This window comes from Ylistrum balloti, unplaced genomic scaffold (genome assembly GCF_031769215.1).
Source record: "Ylistrum balloti isolate Yb309-2 unplaced genomic scaffold, AGI_CSIRO_Ybal_v1 Utg370020, whole genome shotgun sequence".
Taxonomy (NCBI): Eukaryota; Metazoa; Mollusca; class Bivalvia; order Pectinida; family Pectinidae; genus Ylistrum; species Ylistrum balloti.
This window is the reverse complement of record NW_026782088.1, coordinates 698,723-722,939: the sequence shown is the minus strand read 5'-3', so window position 1 is coordinate 722,939 and position 24,217 is coordinate 698,723. Positions and strand designations below refer to the sequence as shown.

Below are 24,217 nucleotides of genomic sequence, written 5' to 3'. Positions count from 1 at the left end.
GATACAGTAGGTATTTTCTGGTAATCAAGTCTGATATATCATTGCCAGTGTGGTGCAACTGTTTTGATGTTCAATTCTTTTTAATGCATAACTGAATCTCGCTCTTTATCACAATTATTTTTACAAGATATATAGCATGACCATCCTTTAATGACCATAGCTGTAGATGGGATGTTTAAAACCATGAAAACCATATATGAAGCAGTTGAATCTTCATCAACTGTAGCAAATTCACAGCAACATGATAGACAGGAATAAAATAGAATACTTTATATTTCAACATAAGCTAGGGTCTTTTTTTTTTAATAAATGTATGCTTTATTTTTTTTCAGCAAGAAGAAAAAGAAGGCTAAGGTAGGTCGTGATATTTGTTTGACATTTCAAGATTACGACAGTTTTGTATGGAGGTTGCCTCCCTTTATATGTGATACTGATCTGTTTGCTGTGAGCTGCATTGGTTTTAATGTAACTTGCTGAAGCTTGATTTAGAACCCAATAAATAATTATAACCCCCATCTCCCCAACCCCCCAACAAAGTTTGTGGGGAGTTATATTTGAATCACCCTGTCTGACTGTCCGTCTATCTGGAATAATTTGTCATGTGTATCTAAAATAGTGCTGAAGCATTATTTCTTAAACTTTGCATACTACATCCCTATGATATATGGTTGTGCCCATTCACTTTTCATTTAAACTTTATCTTGATCAAATGCTACAGCTTATTATAACCTATAACTTGACATGTCAGGTGTTCCACCACCTTTACCATGGAAACAATTTTGAATCTTCTGATAGATTGAAATTAAGATATTTTCCGATTATTATTATTACTATTAAAATCTTAACGGCCCATCAACACATGAAAAAGGTCATTAGGGCCATCAACTGGTGAATTTTCTGAACAAGTTGAAAATTGGTATATAAAGGTTAAGGGGGATGACCAAAACTGGTAACATATGTAAACCACCTTGTTTGAGGGAAAAGGATTATTGAGGTTTCAAGAATGTTTGAATTGTACAATAACTGTACACTACCAAGTTACTTTGATTGATGGTGACCTTGATCTTGTCATGATACAACTTATAAGAAAGTTCATATGACAGTAAGATGAGTTGAATTTGAAACAATGTCTAATGGACTTCAATTTCTGAAGTTTCTTTTCAGTAGATATATTAAATATGAGCACATCTGTTGTAGGAATATGGCCTATTACAACAGCTTCTGATGTTTTGACAACTTTAAATGACAATGATACCAAATTTGTGGAACTCTTTCATAGATTTTTCTTTTTTGGCTTGACTTTGTGGAATTGGATGGATACAATGCTGAAATGTATAATCTGGTTTTGGTGATCCTTATGGAACAGAACGGTTATTAAAAATGACAAAACTGAATGAATTCTTGGGACATGTAATAAAGGGAATTGCTATTGTATTGCTCTTATTATAAGTAAGTGTATTATCTTCGTCATGTTAAATGAATCTAAAAAATTGAAAAAGTGCCAATATTGAAAATATTCCTGAACCTTTAGAGGGGTGCAGGTCAAAAAATGGAAATTCTAAATTCCATGTTAATAAGTTGCTCCTTCTTAATGCATGAATGGATTTCAACTGAAAAGGAAAATTAGCTAAAAATTTACATTAAAAACTGGGCAAGGTGATTATTTTTGGGAAGGCAATCATTTTAAAAAAAATGTTTTATTTAACCCCCTTGGGATGTGGGGGTGGTGTGAAATTAGCAGGAGTTGAATGTAATTATATCTGAAACATCACAAGGGGAGGGCAGTCTTAAATATAAAAGGTTAACACATAGATAACATCCAAGTGGAATTCAACTAATAGAATTCAACCAAACATGTGATTGGTCTTAAACATCACTGTGTTTGGGCAATTTTTTTCCCCAATCGAATGTTAATTTGACCCTTTAAATCAAGAAGGGGGCCCCAAATAGGAATTTTGGATGGTTCTTTAAATTCTACTTCTCCTCATTCATGCTTTTAACAATGCATGAATTAAGATATTGAGAATGTATTCTGGGTTACGGATAAAAGATAAAGATATTAGCATTATAACCAGATAGCCTTTCATTGGAAGAACAATCCTAAGTGATACAGGCTTATTAGGCCTCTTTTGAGTTTTCATGAACAGCTAACAAACTTCAACAAATTGCCAACAAATTCTTGAACAAAATGATGAAAATACAGTCAAATCTCGTTAACTCCAAGTCAGCATCACCGTGAGAAACTTATGTTTATCAGAGTAATGGGAGAGTTCAAATTAAGCAATTTCAAATGTTTGGCCATAACTGCCGAAATATAGTGAAACCTCACCTAACGATCACCTCAAAATTACGACCACTCCGCTATTACGGGCACTTTTTTCCGTCCCGTTTTTTTTCCACTATATATCTTTGTATTGGTCGCTTCAGTATTACGACCACCCCGCTATTCCATATAACGAACACTTCTTACAGTCCCAAGGACCACTAATTAACGATAATTGACCTTACAATTACGACCAAGTTCTGACCAGTGATTAAAGATTACCTGGTGGGCAGTTAACCACGAACATGTGTGTCGTTCACGACCATTGTTTTCGTCACAGATTACCGACCCTGTCACCAGGTGGCATTACACGAAGTAAACATCATTATCGGATTAACTTGTGTGAAACTGCATGCCAGACACGATTTAATAGCGATCTATTGTTTGCTAATTATATATTGATAGATCGGTAGGTATGCTGTTCAGCACCTTAGAAGCCCTGCATACCCAAAGGTGAATTATGTAGTCTTTTCAGCCGATATTCCCTTGCTCACACGCGCACACGATGTCGAGGGTTTTTAACTGTTTTCGTAGCAATATTACACTCTCGACATCGTTTGAACAATTAAAAAAACATGTATATGTTCCAAATTTTTTACGGCATTTTCACTGTCAAAAACTTTATCAAGCAATGACAAAACCACGTAAACAAAACGAGCTATCGCGATCACTAAAAAGGACTAGTGGAAGAGGACGCTGTACAGATCCGTAGCTCTTTGCAACATTGTGCACTGGACTTTTTTTTTCTTTTTTTTAAGTAAGACAATTTTTTGTACTGAGTGATACACTGACAGTTAATTTTTTTGCGAATTTATGTGAAAAATGAAGTGTTGAAAGACTTTATAGGGACTTCATTAATGTTTTTACAAATACTGAGTAAATGTGTTAATTTATGTGGGAAAATTAACGTTAAATTCCTATTGAACTTAAAATTGATTAATTGTTTTCTTTTATTCAATAGAAATATACATGTATATTATGATATAAACTAAGGAATATATACATGTAAAATTCTTTTGTCAATTCATCAATTTTATCTTTTTTACATGCATTTAATAATTTCAACATTTTATATACAGTTTAGTTATTATGTTGAATAATATACATGTACATTACTTAATGATATATATTGTCTTTATTTCAAGCAGAGTTATGGTTCTTTGCGGTCAGTCTGATTCACCTCACTATTCAGACCACCTCGCTATTAAGACCACTTTTGTCCAGTCCCCAAAGTGGTCTTAATAGTGAGTTTTCACTGTATTTCTAATTAAATGGTGTATTCCAGTTATGCAAGTTTGAGATAACAAGGTTCAACTTGAGGTGAAATTATCAGAGTATAATTCGCTTACAACAATCTGTAGTTTATGGAATTAATATACTATTGGGTTAGTCTGTGGTTTGTGGTTGAGTATGTCCATGGCAGGGTGAGGGTATCGTGTGTTTTTGTGATAATCTGGAGATCCTTATTTGTATAAGAGCTCATCAACACCATGTGCCTAGTATAAAACAATGTTATGGCTTGGGTAAAGCTCAGGTGTCGGTGAGTGCCTAGTAGAACCTGGAGTAGGCTGGAAATGTTTAGTTTTCACCTCTTGAGGGTTTGTTCACATGTTTATGTAAAGATCAAACATTAATTCACTGAACATTCAAGTTGGTACCGACATCGGGGAGGTCTCTGCAGTCTCTGCATTCTGAGGTTTTCAAGAGTGTTCAATGTTTAGTACTTCATAGGAATGTTCATGTGTTGCTCTGTTCTATTGTAAAGGATGTAGGATTGATCTGAATATGGAAATTAGCTGTTCAATAGATCCCCCACTGGTACCATTGCAAAGGACAAGCCACAAGCCTATGGTCCACTGCAAGATTTGCTTTGGTTTACCACAAATGGAGTATATGCAGGCTGTTTGAATTGAGAAGGCTTATTCGTGTGCATGACATTTGGGGTACATGATTTTGTGGATAGCCAAGAACTAATAGGTTGATGTGATAGTATGTGTCGTATACCTACAAATCTTTATGAACTGTATTATATTTTGTAGTGATTGACTAGATTCCAACTTGGAATTCCACACAAAGTATCTCACTGGGATTCCAAAACAAATTTTCAGGGACGCTTAATACTTGAGATTTATTTTATACTTTCCAAAGATAAAAACTTTTAGTAACTTTTAATTGATAATTGATATTGTACATCTGGTCCTTATATATGCCCCTCCCCAAGAATAATTTATTTGGTTGCCATGGTAACCAATTAAGTCAACCTATGATTTGTAGGACTTTATTAAATGTTGGAGCAATTTCAATGAAACCATTCTCAAAATTATTTTTTCATCCATGTTTAGATGTTTATGTGGGTTTCTTTTATTTAGGAATGGGAGAGTGTTTGGATGCATTGGCAACAGGCCATTATATATATATTTGCGTGATGATACGTGTCTCGGGGAAAATTCAAGGTCATACATAAAATGTTGAGGTCACTAGGACTGAAACAATGTATAAACTCTTTGAATCTGCAGGGGGTTTTGGATTGGGGTATTAGCAGAATAACAATTCTAGTTCACATGATAATTCTAACTGTACACAGCTCTTCAGAATTGTAATATCTCACCTGTAAATGTCAAGTATTCAGGGATAAGTTGGAAGTTTCTGAATTAACCAAGCTAGTGGTGTTTTGTTTGGTAGGACTTCTGGTTGACCACCCCGACGTGGCCTTGTTTCCGCCATGCCCAATATTGCTGTCAGATTGGCTCTTCTAAACAAGTTTTAAATCTGGAGATATTGTATGACAAATTTATTGGGCATCATGAATGAATGAAAGTATCTTCTCATTGATATCGACTCACAAATCCTTCCTTCTATATAATCTGCTGTTGACGCAGGTGACCCCCTCTATATATTCAAGGAATTATCTTTTTCCCATACCAGGAAGAGTGGACAAGTCTATGATATAAAGATGTATTGGATAGACCAGGTGTTTAACTAAACCATCTGACAACAGCCAATAAATTAATGCATGGTGAAGTTTGAATTTCATCTGTCCGTTATTTGTGATATATCGGGGCTTTTGACATCTGCTCTTGTAGACAAGTTTGCACTTAATCCTTCGTTTATTTGTTAGTGGTATATCCAGGTAAGTTGACCACAATTTTCATAGTGAGGTTTGCAATTGGTCCATTATTACTTTAGTGATATCTATTGGTACTTTGAGAACTTCACACGTATAGAGGTTGAGATCTATTTTGTTGTTTACTTGTTCGTGTTATATCTGGGTATTTAGCAAGACTTTCATGTAGAGGTTTGCATATATCCAAGTATCCAGTCAGGCTTTAGACTTTTTTTATTTGTTGGTGGTTTTCTAGGTTAATCTGATTAGAAAGTAAACATCTACAGATATTTATATTCAATGTGTTGTTTATTTGACCTTTTTCTTAGGTGTAAAGTGAGACTGTTGTTTTTGAAAGGTCACCCATCGTGTCTGCATGGCTTGTTGACAGAATGAGAGTGTTTCACTTGAAGAGATTTAGAGATCCTCTTTGTGCCTGATGCAGACACTTAATTGTCAACGGACAATAAATGGAGAAAGTTTTAGTCCCCATCATCATGTAGTGATTTTTTTATTGCTATTTTTTTGGAAGATCTTGAATCTTTTTTCTGATTTCAAAAGTTCATCTTGGTTCATAGTCCTGTGGGTTTTTTATTTTTGGACTTTGGTGAGAAAACACAAGCTAACAGGGGTCTTCTTGAATTTTGACTATGAAAGTTTGTTTTTGTAAAGTTCTCCATGACTGTTGCTTAGATCCTATGTAGATTTCCCTCATTTATTAGTGATGCCTTTTTGGTTTTGTGTTTGATCAGTCAATTAAACTGGCTAACCGGGGACCATCTTGAATTTGACAGTTAAAGATTACCGTATTTTCTGAAGTTTAAAATAACCTGTTGCATCCTGAGATCGATAGGTCATTGAGTCAAATTCTAGAAAGACCGCCATGCTTGTTTACGATATGAATGGCTTTGTGTACTATTGGGACTATATGAATTTTGCCAGCATGCAAGGGCCTTCGCTAATATTTAACAGTACAGACATTGAAGGAGATAATGTTAAGTAAAATGTATGCAATGTCGGGGCCCTAAGCTCACAAGCCAAACGAGTTTGATAAATGCTATTTTGCGTTTGAAACAAATCAATAACACAAAAGGATTATCTATGTATTTCATTTGCAAATTAAGTAATTAAATGTTCCACTGATAAGCTTGATAAATTGCCTTCTGTTGTCTGATATCAACATTGTAAGGAAGGGTGTGGCTTATATTCCAGTGCAGCTAATACGGTATGTAGATCAAATTGACAAAAAATTGTTAGAAATTGGCTCTGCAGCTTATATACCAGAGCCAAGATCCCTCAGAGATCTCCTCTCTAATTTATATCTCTGCCACCCTTACAATGGGCTTTATAGTCAACACAACTGGCCCAAAGTGAGATGAATATTTAAGGTTAAGATAATATGATATAACCAAATGTCATGTTTACAACTGAATGAATTTGGTTAAAATGGTTTTATAAATGATTATACAAGTTCCTTATATTATAAAGCTTAATTTCAATAAACAAAGAATCTACTCGTAACCGCAAAGCTACACTGAGTGACCTCCCTTCAAACACTGTTCAGGTGAGGTATACAGATGTGTAAGAGGATAAATCTTTGCACACTTCCCTAATCCCCTATTGTGGGAGAACCGCACACCCCCTCAGTGGGTAGAACTTGTACCTCTTTATGTAGTTCAAGTAGTAATGAAGGAAAATACTGTGATCACTGTTATCTGCAACTTAAAATTAACCGGAGCCTGCAGAAATTCAATGTCTTATAAATATTGAGCATTTAATATACATACATATACAAAGATGATCCAGTGGTTCAGGTGCAGTGTGCATTACATCAGGTGTTACATTAGTACAACCTTTTGGCAGGACTAGTTCAAAGTTATTCTAAAATGCTGGTACATCAGGTACACGTTTACCTGTATCAAATGAAGTATTGAAGTATATCTTACAACTTAAGTTTTTAGCAGTACACAAGACATTTTAAAATATGAAAACACTGATGTTAACATTTCATTGATAAAAATCTAACTTGTTCAGACAAGTTTATTCGAGTGATAAATATGCATATGATTGCCATGTGTAGTGTGAAAGCATGGCCGAGGCCCAGGTTTCATTGATGAATGAGATATCTGGGTCACTGTGGGTACCTTTTATGAATTAAATAGTTTTAACTCCAAGGTGTTTGTCAACGTACCCTGCAAGTCTTGACAACAGACAATTTATTTTTCCCGTTAACACCATGTATTTATCTTCAGGAGCCTTGCCGGTACAATTGTAGGTAGTGTTGCCTGCACCACTGCATGGGCTTTATAACTATTTCACTTGTTAGTTGGCATAACTTTCTATTATATTTCGTAGCAACTCAATTGGTTACCAAGATATTGGTTAGTTTTGCTGTCGAATTATGTACATGTATATCATTTTAAGCTTGTCAATTCAAAGAATATATAAGGGGGCAAATGTCGCTGTGGCGTCAGTGGTGTCCCACCTTATGTTTTTTCTAGCTGAATATTGGATCATCCCTCCTGCAGAGGTGGTGATTGTTATATAATTCCAAGTATTGATAGGAATTATCAATATGCTGAACCATGTTTTACATAATCAAGGGGCCAAAAAGGGGTTTCTGTGTGTGAATTGTTTTTGCGAATCTTTCATGAAAAGATTCAAATCACCTTATATCCATGGTCTGTTGTCAGTTATTTTTTACCTGATGGCTATTTTGTGGTAATACCTGAAGGCTATTTTGTGGTAATACCTGAAGGCTATTTTGTGGTAATACCTGATGGCTATTTTGTGGTAATACCTGAAGGCTATTTTGTGGTAATACCTGATGGCTATTTTGTGGTAATACCTGATGGCTATTTTGTGGTAATACCTGAAGGCTATTTTGTGGTAATACCTGATGGCTATTTTGTGGTAATACCTGAAGGCTATTTTGTGGTAATACCTGATGGCTATTTTGTGGTAATACCTGAAGGCTATTTTGTGGTAATACATGATGGCTATTTTGTGGTATGTATGTTTCCCAAGTGTGTCGCTAGTTATGCCAATTTGATTTTTGGACTGATCAGAGAAACAATGGCTGACGGAGAGCAATCTATGATTTGACAGTCAACAGGGTAGACAAGAAAAGGGAAAAGACCCAACTTTTAAAGAACAAATTTATATCAAACAATGTTGGGCACCAAGATCCGTCTGGGATCTCGTTTCAAGCTGTACTCGGTTGCATATGGATCAGATTTTGAAGTTGCAGTAATTTTCATTACAAGTGTGTACTTTTGATTATCAGTTGGTATTCACATGAAATATGGCTTCAACAGCATCTGTCAACGCCATATTAAAGTTAAACTGAAAATATTTGTGTGCATGAAAGATATAGCCTTCAGTGATCTGGATATGTATTAGACTGAAGTTTACAGCTTACTTTCATAGTGTAGAAATCAGTTTCTTAAAAAACTAAAAAAGAATGACTTTAGGGTTAAGAATTAAAGTGAATAGCTAGGACTCCAGGATACAGTGTATGGGTTTGTGAGACGACCTCTCATTTATCAGCCATCTGGACACCTGCAGATTTGAAGTTAGATTTGTGATCAGTCTTGTTGTGGACACATCCAATCGGATGTAGGTAAATCATGTCGGATCCCCATTACATTATTGCAAGTCATACTAGTTCTCTTGGGTGCATTCAGAAATGACCTCATTGTAAGTTGTTGGATTTGTACACAAACATGAAATTCACATCAAAGATATTTTATTTGATATGTATTAAACTAGCATTATTTACAAATCATAAAATATGTCTGTTCAAATTGCAGGTGGACTACTTATGATATGAATCTCAAAATGGTCTGAAATATTTAGCAGTAGTAATTTTTTCACAAACAGGTAAAAGCTTGAACGGTATTACAGCTTGAGAAGCATCTTACTACCAAAGTTTTCTGGGGTATTATTAAATACCAGTTTTGACAAGGAACTTGTGAAAGAATACTGTGGTCATAATAGAGTATAATAGATACTTGAAGTTGATTTTCTGTTGTCAATTTTGGTGTCACCATCAAAATTAAGTTGCATTTAGCCAACTCGCGAGGAAAATTTGAAATCCTACTCCTGTAGGATTGTGCCAAAATTTGGTCAGCATCATTTTTTGGTGAAGGAGAATCAATTTTGTATAAACGATGTGTCTTGGCCCCCACTGGACTGGAATGACAGGGCTAAATTGGTAAATTCTTTCAAATCTTCGGTTTGTAGAAATATCTTGTTAGTTGAAAGAGGAAAATCTCTAAAATCCTTTTGTGGAAATGCCTTAGTTTTGTCTCGATTTGGTCTGAAGCATACCTAGTTGAAAGGAGTCTGACATGAGAGATTTGGGGCCCAATAGAGGAAAACTAAATTCTTTAAAATCTTCCTTCCATACAAGGATGTTGTTAAAGTTTGGTCCAAACAATTTTTATGAATGGTGAATCAGATTTCTGTTTGACTACTTGATCGGAGCCCAGTAGGGAAATTATTTCAGAAATTCTTTGTCATATATGAAATTCTTTGTCAAATGCAGCAAGGTGAGCTGTGCAAGCCCTTTGTGCCTCTTGTTGGTATTGAATGACCTCAACCAACAGGTTATCAACAGAGTTTTGACCATAAAAGTAAGGGCAGCAAAATTAAAACCTTTTATTATTCCAAATTCTTTCATTAAAAATGGAATTTCTAATGCTATTCCTATAAATATGCTTATAAAGTATGGTAGTCATTCCTTTAGTGTTGAATCATGTTGTGTAACAATGGTAATGCAACTGGTTTCGGGATAAATTTTTTCTGCGGACACCATTTATGTAAATTCTTCACTTTAATTACATTTTTTTTCTTTTGCAGGAGACAACTAAGGCTAGTTCACGCAAAGGAAAGGTGACCAAGGTATGCTAAACAATGTCATGGTGATAGACACTTTTACTACTGGCTGTGTAACTCTTGTCACACAATGTCATGGTGATAGACACTTTTACTACTGGCTGTGTAACTCTGTCACACAATGTCATGGTGATAGACACTTTTACTACTGGCTGTGCAACACTGTCACACAATATCATGGTGATAGACACTTTTACTACTGGCTGTGCAACACTGTCACACAATGTCATGGTGATAGACACTTTTACTACTGGCTGTGTAACTCTGTCACACAATGTCATGGTGATAGACACTTTTACTACTGGCTGTGTAACTCTGTCACACAATGTCATGGTGATAGACACTTTTACTACTGGCTGTGTAACTCTGTCACACAATGTCATGGTGATAGACACTTTTACTACTGGCTGTGCAACACTGTCACACAATGTCATGGTGATAGACACTTTTACTACTGGCTGTGTAACTCTGTCACACAATGTCATGGTGATAGACACTTACTACTGGCTGTGCAACACTGTCACACAATGTCATGGTGATAGACACTTTTACTACTGGCTGTGTAACTCTGTCACACAATGTCATGGTGATAGACACTTACTACTGACTGTGCAACACTGTCACACAATGTCATTGTGATAGACAATTACTACTGGCTGTGCAAAATGTCATGGTGGTACACTTTACTACTGGCTGTGTAACTCTGTCACACAATGTCATGGTGATAGACACTTTTACTACTGGCTGTGCAACACTGTCACACAATGTCATGGTGATAGACAATTACTACTGGCTGTGTAACTCTGCCACACAATGTCATGGTGATAGACACTTTTACTACTGGCTGTGCAACACTGTCACACAATGTCATCGTGATACACTTTTACTACTGGCTGTGTAACTCTGTCACACAATGTCATGGTGGTACACTTTTACTACTGGCTGTGTAACTCTGTCACTCAATGTCATCGTGATACACTTTTACTACTGGCTGTGTAACTCTGTCACACAATGTCATGGTGGTACACTTTTACTACTGGCTGTGTAACTCTGTCACACAATGTCATGGTGATAGACACTTACTACTGGCTGTGTGACTCTGTCACACAATATCATGGTGATAGAGACTTACTACTGGCTGTGCAACACTGTCACACAATGTCATGGTGATAGACACTTACTACTGGCTGTGTGACTCTGTCACACAATGTCATGGTGGTAGACACTTACTACTGACTGTGCAACACTGTCACACAATGTCAGGGTGATAGACACTTACTACTGGCTGTGTAACTGTCACACAAGGAATCCCTCTTGCTAGAGTCAGGGTAACACTGGTATGCCTAATGAACATGCCTAAAGAAAAGTGAATGCTATCAAATTAAAAGCAGAAGGGATTTTAATGCCTTTGAATTTGCTACTATAGTAGAGTATAGATATTTTGTGAAATGCTTGTCTGTCCATGTAGTTTCTCTTGCAACTTCCATTGTCCTTTAATTGCCAGAGATTTAGGTCATAATCAGGGGGTTAAGCACTGCATATGTTTGTTCAACTTGTCAACATATCTGTTTTAAAAACACATCTTATCTGATGATATTTGTTCAGAATACTGAACATGGCTAACACCTGTTGTGGAATTGTTGTTTATCAATAATATTGCACGATTATCGAACGGCCATTGTGAATTACCTCCATTAGTATAGTACGATACAGTCCTTGTTAACACGATTTCCACTTCAAGATAGTTTTACGATTTGGCCTCCACTAGCAGAGCTATGGATGTGTGTGAAGTTATCTTAGTTTATCGACTACTCTGTGTCAAACTTATTGACTTTAAGTACATTGTGCTTTTCAGAATTGTTGACATTTTATATACACTACACATGTAGGATTAATTTATGATGAACAGCTGGGTGTCTGTGAAGGGAGGGGGGATTTAATGTCGTGTTAATTTTACACCTTTATATTTGTATCATATATTTCATTTTGACAAGCATGTTCTCTGATGAAAAAGTCTTAAGTTCTTGCTACTGATTTCGGTATAGCTTTTAGTCTTTTGGTCAATATGGAACCTGGGTTTTCCCCAAAATCTGCCATTAATTAAATTTTATCTGATCCTTCAGAGCAGACAATATCTATAAACCATTTTTTATGCTCTGTAAAAATTTTGCCTTTTTTTGCCAAAGAATTCTTGCCCTTTGTTAAAGTTGTCAGGAGCATCACGGTAAATTGTTTGCAATAGGATAAAGAAAGTTGTATGCTATACTATAAAGTTATACTATGAGGATTTGCAGAGTACAAATGTTAGGTAACGCAACCTCTTAATTAGAGTTATTAATCAGGTCTGGACTGTCCTAGGCTGTGAAGTGGACATGTACATCTTCAGGTCCAGACTGTCCTAGGCTGTGAAGTGGACATGTACATCTTCAGGTCCAGACTGTCCTAGGCTGTGAAGTGGACATGTACATCTTCAGGTCCGGACTGTCCTAGGCTGTGAAGTGGACATGTACATCTTCAGGTCCAGACTGTCCTAGGCTGTGAAGTGGACATGTACATCTTCAGGTCCAGACTGTCCTAGGCTGTGAAGTGGACATGTACATCTTCAGGTCCGGACTGTCCTAGGCTGTGAAGTGGACATGTACATCTTCAGGTCCGGACTGTCCTAGGCTGTGAAGTGGACATGTACATCTTCAGGTCCGGACTGTCCTAGGCTGTAAAAGTGGACATGTACATCTTCAGGTCCTGACTGTCCTAGGCTGTAAAGTGGACATGTACATCTTCAGGTCCTGACTGTCCTAGACTGTAAAAGTGTAGACATGCTTCTTCAGGTCCTGACTGTCCTAGGCTATAAAAGTGTAGATGTACATCTTCAGGTCCTGACTGTCCTAGGCTGTACAAGTGTAGACGTACATCTTCAGGTCCTGACTGTCCTAAGCTGTACAAGTGTAGACGTACATCTTCAGGTCCTGACTGTCCTAGGCTGTACAAGTGTAGACGTACATCTTCAGGTCCTGACTGTCTTAGGCTGTACAAGTGTTGAGTATATCTTCAGGTCCTGACTGTCCTAGGCTGTACAAGTGTAGACGTACATCTTCAGGTCCTGACTGTCCTAGGCTGTACAAGTGTAGACGTACATCTTCAGGTCCTGACTGTCCTAGGTTGTCGAGTGTAGACGTACATCTTCAGGTCCTGACTGTCCTAGGCTGTACAAGTGTAGACGTACATCTTCAGGTCCTGACTGTCTTAGGCTGTACAAGTGTTGAGTATATCTTCAGGTCCTGACTGTCCTAGGCTGTACAAGTGTAGACGTACATCTTCAGGTCCTGACTGTCCTAGGCTGTACAAGTGTAGACGTACATCTTCAGGTCCTGACTGTCCTAGGTTGTCGAGTGTAGACGTACATCTTCAGGTCCTGACTGTCCTACCCTGTACAAGTGTAGACGTACATCTTCAGGTCCTGACTGTCCTAGGCTGTACGAGTGTAGACGTACATCTTTAGGTCCTGACTGTCCTAGGCTGTACAAGTGTAGACGTACATCTTCAGGTCCTGACTGTCCTAGGTTGTCGAGTGGAGATGTACATCATCATTCAGCAGTTATAACAACAAACACTTCATGATGTGATTAGTCATGCAGGTGTAAAATTATTCAAGCAATGTATGTAAATGCAATGATTTAGTGATGTATATCATGGAGTTTAGTGTCCTATTTATCTCTGAACAAGGTTTACTTAAAAATCAACATCCACTCTCAGTCTGTTTATCATGAATATGGGTATGTGGAATTGAAGGAGGCAGAGGGTGTTCATTCATTATCATGCTCATTTTGATCGATTAGAAATTCAAAATATTTGATGATTCAAAATTTCACTTAAGGGTGAAGTATTTTTAATGGTATTGGATTACTTTTATCATTAAATAATCAGTCTGGATAATGGGCTTTAAAAACACTTTTATACTGTATACAGGCATTGAATTTTTTTTCACCTCGATTCAGTGATGTCAAAACCACAATCCTTTGCCCTTTGAAATTTAAGTTTGCAGGGTTTTTTTGTTCCCCATATGGGGAAAAAGGTTGAAATTTACCATAAAAATATTGGCACTTGACTGATGAAGTTGGTAAGTTCTCTGTGTATCAGGGAATGGGGAATTAAATCCTAGGAGGATTTGTGGAAAAAAGAAATGGTCAACTTTTGGTCTGAAAGTCTGCAACCAAACTAAAAAATGAAATTGAATATATAGATGGTAAGAATTCTTTGGTCTGTACCACAACATTGACACTCCTACCTTTAACATCTGTCGCCTCACTATTTCATGGTTAGGAGTGTTCTAGTCTTTATACTTACATTTGTCCGTCATTCCTTCAAAATTTAGTTTCCACTCATTTCTGTAAAGAATAGGATACAGAACTGTTGGTATGTAGTGTGTAATAATCTGCAGATCAGGTTCAAATTTTCGGTCAGTTTATCTTTTCCAGAGAATTTCCATAAAAAGGGTAAGACCACCGTTGGGAGCCTTGTACAGTTTGGTGGGTTTATAAAAAGGAGGAGCACGAATTAACAGGCTGATTTTCAATTTCGTTTTAGTCTTTATCATTGATCCTGCAGATTGAATTTCAATGTTGTTTTCGTGAATCATCATACAAATCCTGAGAGTCCATTACGGCACAAAAAATTACGAAGGACTTGTTTACTAGCAGAGTATTCACATTGCTCATCTACATGTAAGTCTTCGTTATGAAGTCCTGAATTCCATTGCTTATTATTTTTGTACCGAATGAACTTACTATATAATGGTTTATTTCATTATCCCAACTTGATAAGGAAATAATGCTAGATTGCGTCTTATTGTATTGGAATATTTTTAAATTGATGAAATTCATTCTTGTATTTTTTAAAGATAATTGTAAAAATGAATAGGTGTAAATTATTACTGAAAAGGCAATGTGTAAGTGCTGATATTTTTATGCACTTTTGAAATGCCATTAAAAAGTCCATTTCAGTGACAAGTTTTTTGGTATAAATAGATATTAAAATCTAAAATTAATAAAAGGAGGGAAATATTCCACGGTGGAGATTTTATGTTGTGCTTAATACCATTAATGCATATTTTATACCAAAATGTCAAATATTTCACATAAAATAAACATTAAAAATTTCATGAAGTTATGTACAAAAATATTCAATGTGTTGTTTACGACCTAAGTTCATAATCCAGTGTTAAAATGCAGTATATAGAAGGTACCCGATATCAGAACATTGGCAGGTGTTGCTAATGATAGCATATTAATGTCCCGTCTACCAATAATCACTTAAGAATTACATGATAACGGTAATATACACTTCGTCATAAAACATTTTTCAAGATCAACAGGTCGATAACGCACAATAGATGGAAAGTTGTAAACATGATCATGTACCCGTAATGTGTAGTATTTGAGAGCCAAATGATTGAGTCATACCCTAGGTATATAGTGTAGGAGGTGAACCATGCACTCATAGGCAGAACATTTTTTCGGTGATTGATGTGAAGAAAATAGTTATAGTCTAGTACACTACTTAATGTTGTGTACACTGATAATTGAAATAATGATTTATTGTGGAGAAGGAAAAAACAAAGTGAATTAAATGTGTTTAGTACAGAATTTATGGGAAAATATTACTGTGAAAGGTTGTAACTAAAATAAAATACCTCAGACTATTGTTAAAACAAACTGTTTTGAAATGGAACCCAGTTGATTGTCATTCTGTAACACTCCAATTTGACCTGAAACCATAATTCACAGAATCGCTTTCTAGTCAAGTGTTTTTGGTACACAGTCAACTCTTGATGTACTTGTGCACTTTTTACTTGTAAAGGTTATGTTTGAACTTGAATATACATGGTGTTGCACTTTTACTAATTCTTTTACTAATTTGCAAAGTGTTTTGAATGATATCAATAAATCTTCAATTTGCATACACCCTGGGAAGTGAAAAATCCTTTAATGGTGTGATTGAAAAAAGATTGAAAATCAATCACCACGATTATTAATAAAACTTGATAACTATTTACCCTCCAAGTGATACTTTGATTTGTACAATACAAACAAGTAGAGCACATTTCATAAATCTGTTGCTAATTTTAGGGTCAAGGACAATATATTCCCTTCGGTGCTTGATTCCAAATAAATCATGTTTTGTAACTCTTGTGAAGAAGACTAGCTAGTGTTTAGTTTACTTTAATGGCTGGGTCATTTTTATGCAAAGTCACACAGATAATAAATGACTGTCCTTCACATTGTTATGTAAAGAAAACTGATAAAGATATCAAAAATGAGAGTGCCATATAGTTATAGGTTGTCTGTTCTGTTGTGTCCAACCAAATTTGTGATGATTGTTTCCCAGGTTCAAAGGTTAAGGTCACTAACTATAAATAACCAGTTTTTGCATAGTACCTTCAGTTCTGTTTGGCTGATTACTAGCGATGGATATTGGCAACTGAAACCATCATCCAGTATATTGGAATATTTTGATATTGTGGTTTTTTATGGGTCAGTTTTGTTTAAGTCCGACAAAATTTGAGAAAGTGACCTTGACCTTTATTAAAGGTCACAGAGGTCAGATTTGTTCATACCTATGAATGTCTTCTGATCAACCAAAATAAACCTACAAAGCCCGACAAAATTCGCAAAAAGATCTGGGGATGAATGTCTATAATTTGATATTGTGAAACACATTGAATACAGGTAAGTGATTCATGGCCATTAGGATCTTATGTACTGTATGGTTGATAATTTACTTTTTCAGGCTTCCCCTGTCAGAGGAAAGACCAAGAAATCCAGGAAGGCTTAAATTGTTTCCGACATCGAGGACGTGCTGGATTTCACCGATAATGTTGACAAGTGTCCGTAAACATCTAGTGTGGTATAAGAATTTGTCTGTGCGATACCCTGACAGGAGTGCTTAAATTGTGCTTACTGATTACACGTGTAGAAAACGCGAGGAAACTTAAACGCATTTCATTAAAGATTTAAACCAATTTTATTTTGTTTATTATTTTTGATATGAATGGTCTTGAAAGTTGGGAAGTGTATATAATCAATCCCTAACCCCCATCCAGACCCACGATATCACACATGCCACCACCACACTCAGAAACGCACTCACTCACACACACTCGTACACTCTCACTTCCAAATATGAGTTGTTGAAATTTAAGTTGATTTAATTTTTCAGAAACTTGAGCACCCAGTCTAGCGTTTCATATGAAGTCGAGAGTTAATGTTGACTGTACAGGAAGGGTGTCGGAATTTACAGGCGAGCTAAGATGGATGATATTGGGTGGAATTGTGGGCAAGTAAAAAAGGACGAATGCTAGAATGGGCAAGTGTACAGGGACGGAATGAAAAGCAATATGGGAGAGTGTATATGGAGTCGGAAGTAACTTTAATATTAAGGTGAACTAGAGTAATGAGCAATTTTCCTGGGGATTACTGGGGGAAAATGGTGTAAGAGTTGTTTCCCCTTCATAGTTAAAACTCCCGATTGCTAGCAGGCGTGCAGTGTATATGTCCGATTTGAAATGTGATTAAAAGAATTGTACGTCACTGAATATTAAATTATGATGGTGAACGGAAGCACAAGGAACAATTCTTGTTGAGTTTCATGAAATCGCTACATAGAGAGCATTTACGTAGGACTTAAACGTTCTCGTATTGTCAACGCACTATACATTTGTACAAATGATTTAGATAACGAGTGCCCCGATACTCGCCAAATATCAAAGCATGAAGCCATGTCCTGTAAACGCAAGATTTATTTTTACGTGATAAAATTTAAAAAAAAAACATTCAAAACTGAATATGCATTGATTTTACTAGTGTTGACGTAAACGCTGCCAGACAACGGATCCAACAGATCCAATGCTTTCATAATTCTGTTGGTCAACAAGTGATATAAAAAAAAAGTGTAAGAAATTAAGAAAATAAAAGCTCTTGCAGCGTAGCGATCATATCGCACTCCAGTCACTGACAGTCTGATTGGCCCTCCTCCGTTTTCAGGTTGTATCAAACCCGAATTCCAAAAATTGAGAAAATTTGTTTCTGATGATTTTGTTTGAAATGTAAGATGGCGGAAAGAAAGATAAAACGGTAATTTTCACTGCTATAGGTCTCAAAATTTGTAATATGGACTATCGGCATTTCCGTATTTTTAAAGGCGACCCTGCATCCAGCTAAATTCATTGATTCAATCGAATGATGCAAAATGTGTTGACAGTATTCTCACAAAATTTGATTTCAAAGTCGCAAAACTCCATAGCAACAGAGGATTGTAAAGGTGCTAGAATCTTTATGACAGTTGATCTAATATTTCACTTTTACAAGACTCAGTGCTTTGATTGAAACTTGTTTGGGAAGATTTTTCATTGTAAAATAATTTTAAAAAAGAGTTTCTGAGCTTACTTTGGTAATTTTCACACCTTGTTGTTTTCAGCGGACAAGTTAGCAATGGAAAAACGTTGAAATTGTTGACGTTTAAAAACCGATTCACGTCCTCAACTGCACTGTCATAAGATGTAGTCCACGGCGTAGAGAATCTACAGAACGTAATACGTAGTCGACGCTCCAATACTGGTAACAAAATAGAAATTCAGTCTGACGTCACCATGAAACTTTTATTGAACTATGCTCTACTTCCGATCAGACATGCTCGATTTCGCAAGAATTAACATAATAACGTTGTTACCCATTTGAATTTTTAATCGGCTCAATAAAACTGATCGAAGAGGGAATCGGGTGTCCACTATTGTCCGATCTGTATTTCATCTTTGTTTGCTCTTAATTTTGTTAAGGTGAATAAATCATTTGAAAATATTTATATATGAGAATAGTTAATAAAAGAAATAGCAACAAATTTCAGTTGTTAAAAGCCAAAACGGCTACCTGTCGGTCATAACTTTGCGATCAACTCCGAAATGAAGAATAAAAATTAAGGGAAACATCCAAATAGCGGTAACTTAACATAATCCAACATGGTCACCTGTCAGCCATTTTGATTGTCTGATCAGCTCCTAAGTGGACAAAGCACAACATCGGAATTGCCCATCAGATATTTCTGTCGATTTAGTTACAACAGTAAATGACGGACGAAGATCGATCAGAATTGTAATTTGTCCTGATCACCAGAAATGTTTGTTTAGAGTAAGTTCCTATCAAGTTTTATGAAAATAGCTGCATGCGTTAAGGTGTTATTCGGGTATATCTTCTTAAAATTGTTTTGAGATATGAAATTAAAAAAGAAAAAACTATTCACTACAGATAACAAAAAGCATACGGCTCTGCATGAATCTGCGAAGATGCACAAGAGAATATTGCAAACATGTTTTATTTCTAAAAACTTAGGCAATCCTGGGTTGTGTAATGAAACTGATAGGCACTATTCATACGTATACAATAAAATGCATGCTTTATAATCTAAGCGCGCCTTTGTCTCCGTTATCCGTGTCATCAACATATCTCAATCATCCAGCTTTTATCAGCAGCTAATTCTGACAGGTTCGATAATATAACTTTAAGTGTTATCTGTACAATGTCTAATATCGCCATACTACCCCACAGGGTTCTTGTCTGTGTCAACACCACTATCGATATCTCTGGTCAAATTAGCGCCGATAATAACCAATATTCTTATCAACTTATGTACCGTTTCACTTCGTTTTTGCTCTAGGAATGTTAGTAATGTCAAGAATGCGTTACGGCACCTACAAGGTACATCTAGGTCAATGTTTACATGACCTATACTAGGTACCTATCTATAATTAACAGGTTAACAACTCTCTGATCATGTCGTAACGTTATCAGTTATAATGCATAATGTTGGATTATTCAGAGACCATATCGTTTCAGTTGATTGTATTCGTTAACCATAGCTTGTTTAATTCTGGACAAATTAGGATGTAGTGACAGATATTTGTTCATCATGAAACTTTATTGAAGGGACAATTTGATAAATAATTTGGTATATGCGTTGCTTCAGTGATCGGTTACAACGATTAAGTACAAATATGGAGTCTAGCAGATCTCATCTCGCTTTGATAAACAAAACCGATATATCTCGAATTCTCCCTCCAGAAATACAAAGTGACACCCATCCAACATGTCATCTTTGTTTCCTGAAGTCAATCTTTCCACGGGTATCCTGTAAATTAGGTCTGAAACCACAAATGTCACATGTCTGCGTGTGCATGTACCCTCTAATGTCGCAGTTAAGTAATGATATATCCCCGTGTCTGTATCTGTATGTCGAGTATCTGTATCCTGTAATATCACGTGTCTGTATCTTGTGATGTCTAGTATCTGTATCCTGTAATATCACGTGTCTGTATCTTGTGATGTCGAATATCTTTATCCTGTAATATCACGTGTCTTTATCTTGTGATGTCTTGTGATCTTGTGATGTCTAGTATCTGTATCCTGTAATATCACGTGTCTGTGATGTCGAATATCTTTATCCTGTAATATCACGTGTCTGTATCTTGTGATGTCGAGTATCTGTGTCCTGTAATATCACGTGTCTGTATCTTGTGATGTCGAGTATCTGTGTCCTGTAATATCACGTGTCTGTATCTGGTGGTGTCGAGTATCTGTATCCTGTAATATCACGTGTCTGTATCTTGTGATGTCGAGTATCTGTATCCTGTAATATCACGTGTCTGTATCTGGTGATGTCGAGTATCTGTATCCTGTAATATCACGTGTCTGTATCTTGTGATGTCGAGTATCTGTATCCTGTAATATCACGTGTCTGTATCTTGTGATGTCGAATATCTTTATCCTGTAATATCACGTGTCTTTATCTTGTGATGTCGAGTATCTGTATCCTGTAATATCACGTGTCTGTATCTTGTGATGTCGAGTATCTGTGTCCTGTAATATCACGTGTCTGTATCTTGTGATGTCGAGTATCTGTGTCCTGTAATATCACGTGTCTGTATCTGGTGGTGTCGAGTATCTGTAATATCACGTGTCTGTATCTTGTGATGTCGAGTATCTGTTTCCTGTAATAGTATCTGTATCCTGTAATATCACGTGTCTGTATCTTGTGATGTCTAGTATCTGTATCCTGTAATATCACGTGTCTGTATCTTGTGATGTCGAATATCTTTATCCTGTAATATCACGTGTCTTTATCTTGTGATGTCGAGTATCTGTATCCTGTAATATCACGTGTCTGTATCTTGTCATGTCTAGTATCTGTATCCTGTAATATCACGTGTCTGTATCTTGTGATGTCGAATATCTTTATCCTGTAATATCACGTGTCTTTATCTTGTGATGTCTATCTGTATCCTGTAATATCACGTGTGTATCTTGTGTGTCGAGTATCTGTGTCCTGTAATATCACGTGTCTGTATCTTGTGATGTCGAGTATCTGTGTCCTGTAATATCACGTGTCTGTATCTGGTGGTGTCGAGTATCTGTATCCTGTAATATCACGTGTCTGTATCTTGTGATGTCGAGTATCTGTATCCTGTAATATCACGTGTCTTTATCTTGTGATGTCGAGTATCTGTATCCTGTAATATCACGTGTCTGTATCTTGTGATGTCTAGTATCTGTATCCTGTAATATCACGTGTCTGTATCTTGTGATGTCTAGTATCTTTATCCTGTAATATCACGTGTCTGTATCTTGTGATGTCGAGTATCTGTATCCTGTAATATCACGTGTCTGTATCTTGTGATGTCGAGTATCTGTGTCCTGTAATATCACGTGTCTGTATCTTGTGATGTCGAGTATCTGTGTCCTGTAATATCACGTGTCTGTATCTTGTGATGTCGAGTATCTGTATCCTGTAATATCACGTGTCTTTATCTTGTGATGTCGAGTATCTGTATCCTGTAATATCACGTGTCTGTATCTTGTGATGTCTAGTATCTGTATCCTGTAATATCACGTGTCTGTATCTTGTGATGTCGAATATCTTTATCCTGTAATATCACGTGTCTTTATCTTGTGATGTCGAGTATCTGTATCCTGTAATATCACGTGTCTGTATCTTGTCATGTCGAGTATCTGTGTCCTGTAATATCACGTGTCTGTATCTTGTGATGTCGAGTATCTTTATCCTGTAATATCACGTGTCTGTATCTTGTGATGTCTAGTATCTGTATCCTGTAATATCACGTGTCTGTATCTTGTGATGTCGAGTATCTTTATCCTGTAATATCACGTGTCTGTATCTGGTGGTGTCGAGTATCTGTATCTTGTAATATCACATGTCTGTATCTTGTGATGTCGAATATCTGTATCCTGTAATATCACGTCTGTATCTTGTGATGTCGAGTATCTGTATCCTGTAATATCACGTGTCTGTATCTTGTGATGTCGGGTATCTGTATCCTGTAATATCACGTGTCTGTATCTTGTGATGTCTAGTATCTTTATCCTGTAATATCACGTGTCTGTATCTTGTGATGTCGAGTATCTGTATCCTGTAATATCACGTGTCTGTATCTTGTGATGTCGAGTATCCTGTATCCGTGTCTGTATCTTGTGATGTCGAGTATCTGTATCCTGTAATATCACGTGTCTGTATCTTGTGATGTGATATCTGTATCGAGTATCTGTATCCTGTAATATCACGTGTCTGTATCTTGTGATGTCGGGTATCTGTATCCTGTAATATCACGTGTCTGTATCTTGTGATGTCTAGTATCTTTATCCTGTTATATCACGTGTCTGTATCTTGTGATGTCTAGTATCTTTATCCTGTAATATCACGTGTCTGTATCTGGTGGTGTCGAGTATCTGTGTCCTGTAATATCACGTGTCTGTATCTGGTGGTGTCGAGTATCTGTATCCTGTAATATCACGTGTCTGTATCTTTTGATGTCTAGTATCTTTATCCTGTTATATATCACATGTCTGTATCCTTTAATGTCACGTGTCTCTGTTCTATTATATCACGTGATTCTGTCCTGGAATATCACGTATCTGAGTCCTATAATATAACATTTTTGTCTCATTAAATGTCATGCGTGTCTGTCTTGTAATGTCATGTGTCTCTGTTCTGTAATGTTATATAAGTAACTAACGATATCATGTAGCTAGTGTTGTCCGATATACTATTTTTTTCTACGTGTGTTGTATTCCTGTAGTATAGGTTATGTGTTCATGTGTCATTATCACCAATCGATTGTGATACTGGTTTTAGTAGTTTTGACGTTTTTACTTCCGCCGAAAATTACTACTTCTAATCTTCGTTTTTGACTGATTATTCCAGAAACCCGCATTTGTGTGTTGAAACCGAGATGTTTATATTGACATTACCAAATTGAGTAAACGACATTTTACCTAAAGTACAGGTGTATATATCTGTCAAGTAATCCCTACATGCAGTGAAATAAACCAATTTTACAGTCGTATGTGACTTTATCCCGAATCATGGTCTAATCCAGCGCAAATGTTCATCCATAACATCTTCGGTTTAATTCTTTGCTAGCTTTTCATAAACAACTCCATCCCTTCTAATTCCATGAATGTGTGAATCGATTCCCCTACGTTCCTATTCTGTGCGGATGTGTGTCCCCGCCACCCGTGAACCAGAGGGAATGATCGCCTACACTATTTTATCGTTTAATACTACTCCTCCTGTTTCTACACGACAAAGGTAACCATCCATGCATGTGTTTAAGACGTTAACTGAAAGGACGAATTGGAGGATGAAAATCTTACATATTGATATAGAAGGATGATTGTTGTAGATCTTCCAGGTCGTAACACGCGTGATGAAACTGGACTTACCTTGGCCACTCGAATGTTTTGACTTGGTAATATTGGTTCTCCAAATTCCCATGGCCAGGTGAACGCCGAACTTACAATAAAAAAGGCAGTTTCAAAAATTTAAATACT

The 24,217-nt window shown here is 36.4% G+C and overlaps 1 protein-coding gene across 1 annotated transcript in view; it reads left to right on the top strand.

Moving 5' to 3' along the window:
- The window catches only part of LOC132548634 (nucleoplasmin-like protein ANO39), a 31,246-nt gene extending 14,026 nt beyond the window's left edge, over positions 1 to 17,220 (top strand). The window contains exons 8-10 of the mRNA XM_060212508.1: positions 333 to 354; positions 10,290 to 10,331; positions 17,112 to 17,220. Coding sequence (XP_060068491.1) covers positions 333 to 354; positions 10,290 to 10,331; positions 17,112 to 17,156 — 109 coding nt within the window. The 3' untranslated portion in view covers positions 17,157 to 17,220. The remainder of the gene's footprint in view (positions 1 to 332; positions 355 to 10,289; positions 10,332 to 17,111) is intronic.
- The last annotated feature ends 6,997 nt before the right edge of the window (positions 17,221 to 24,217 follow it).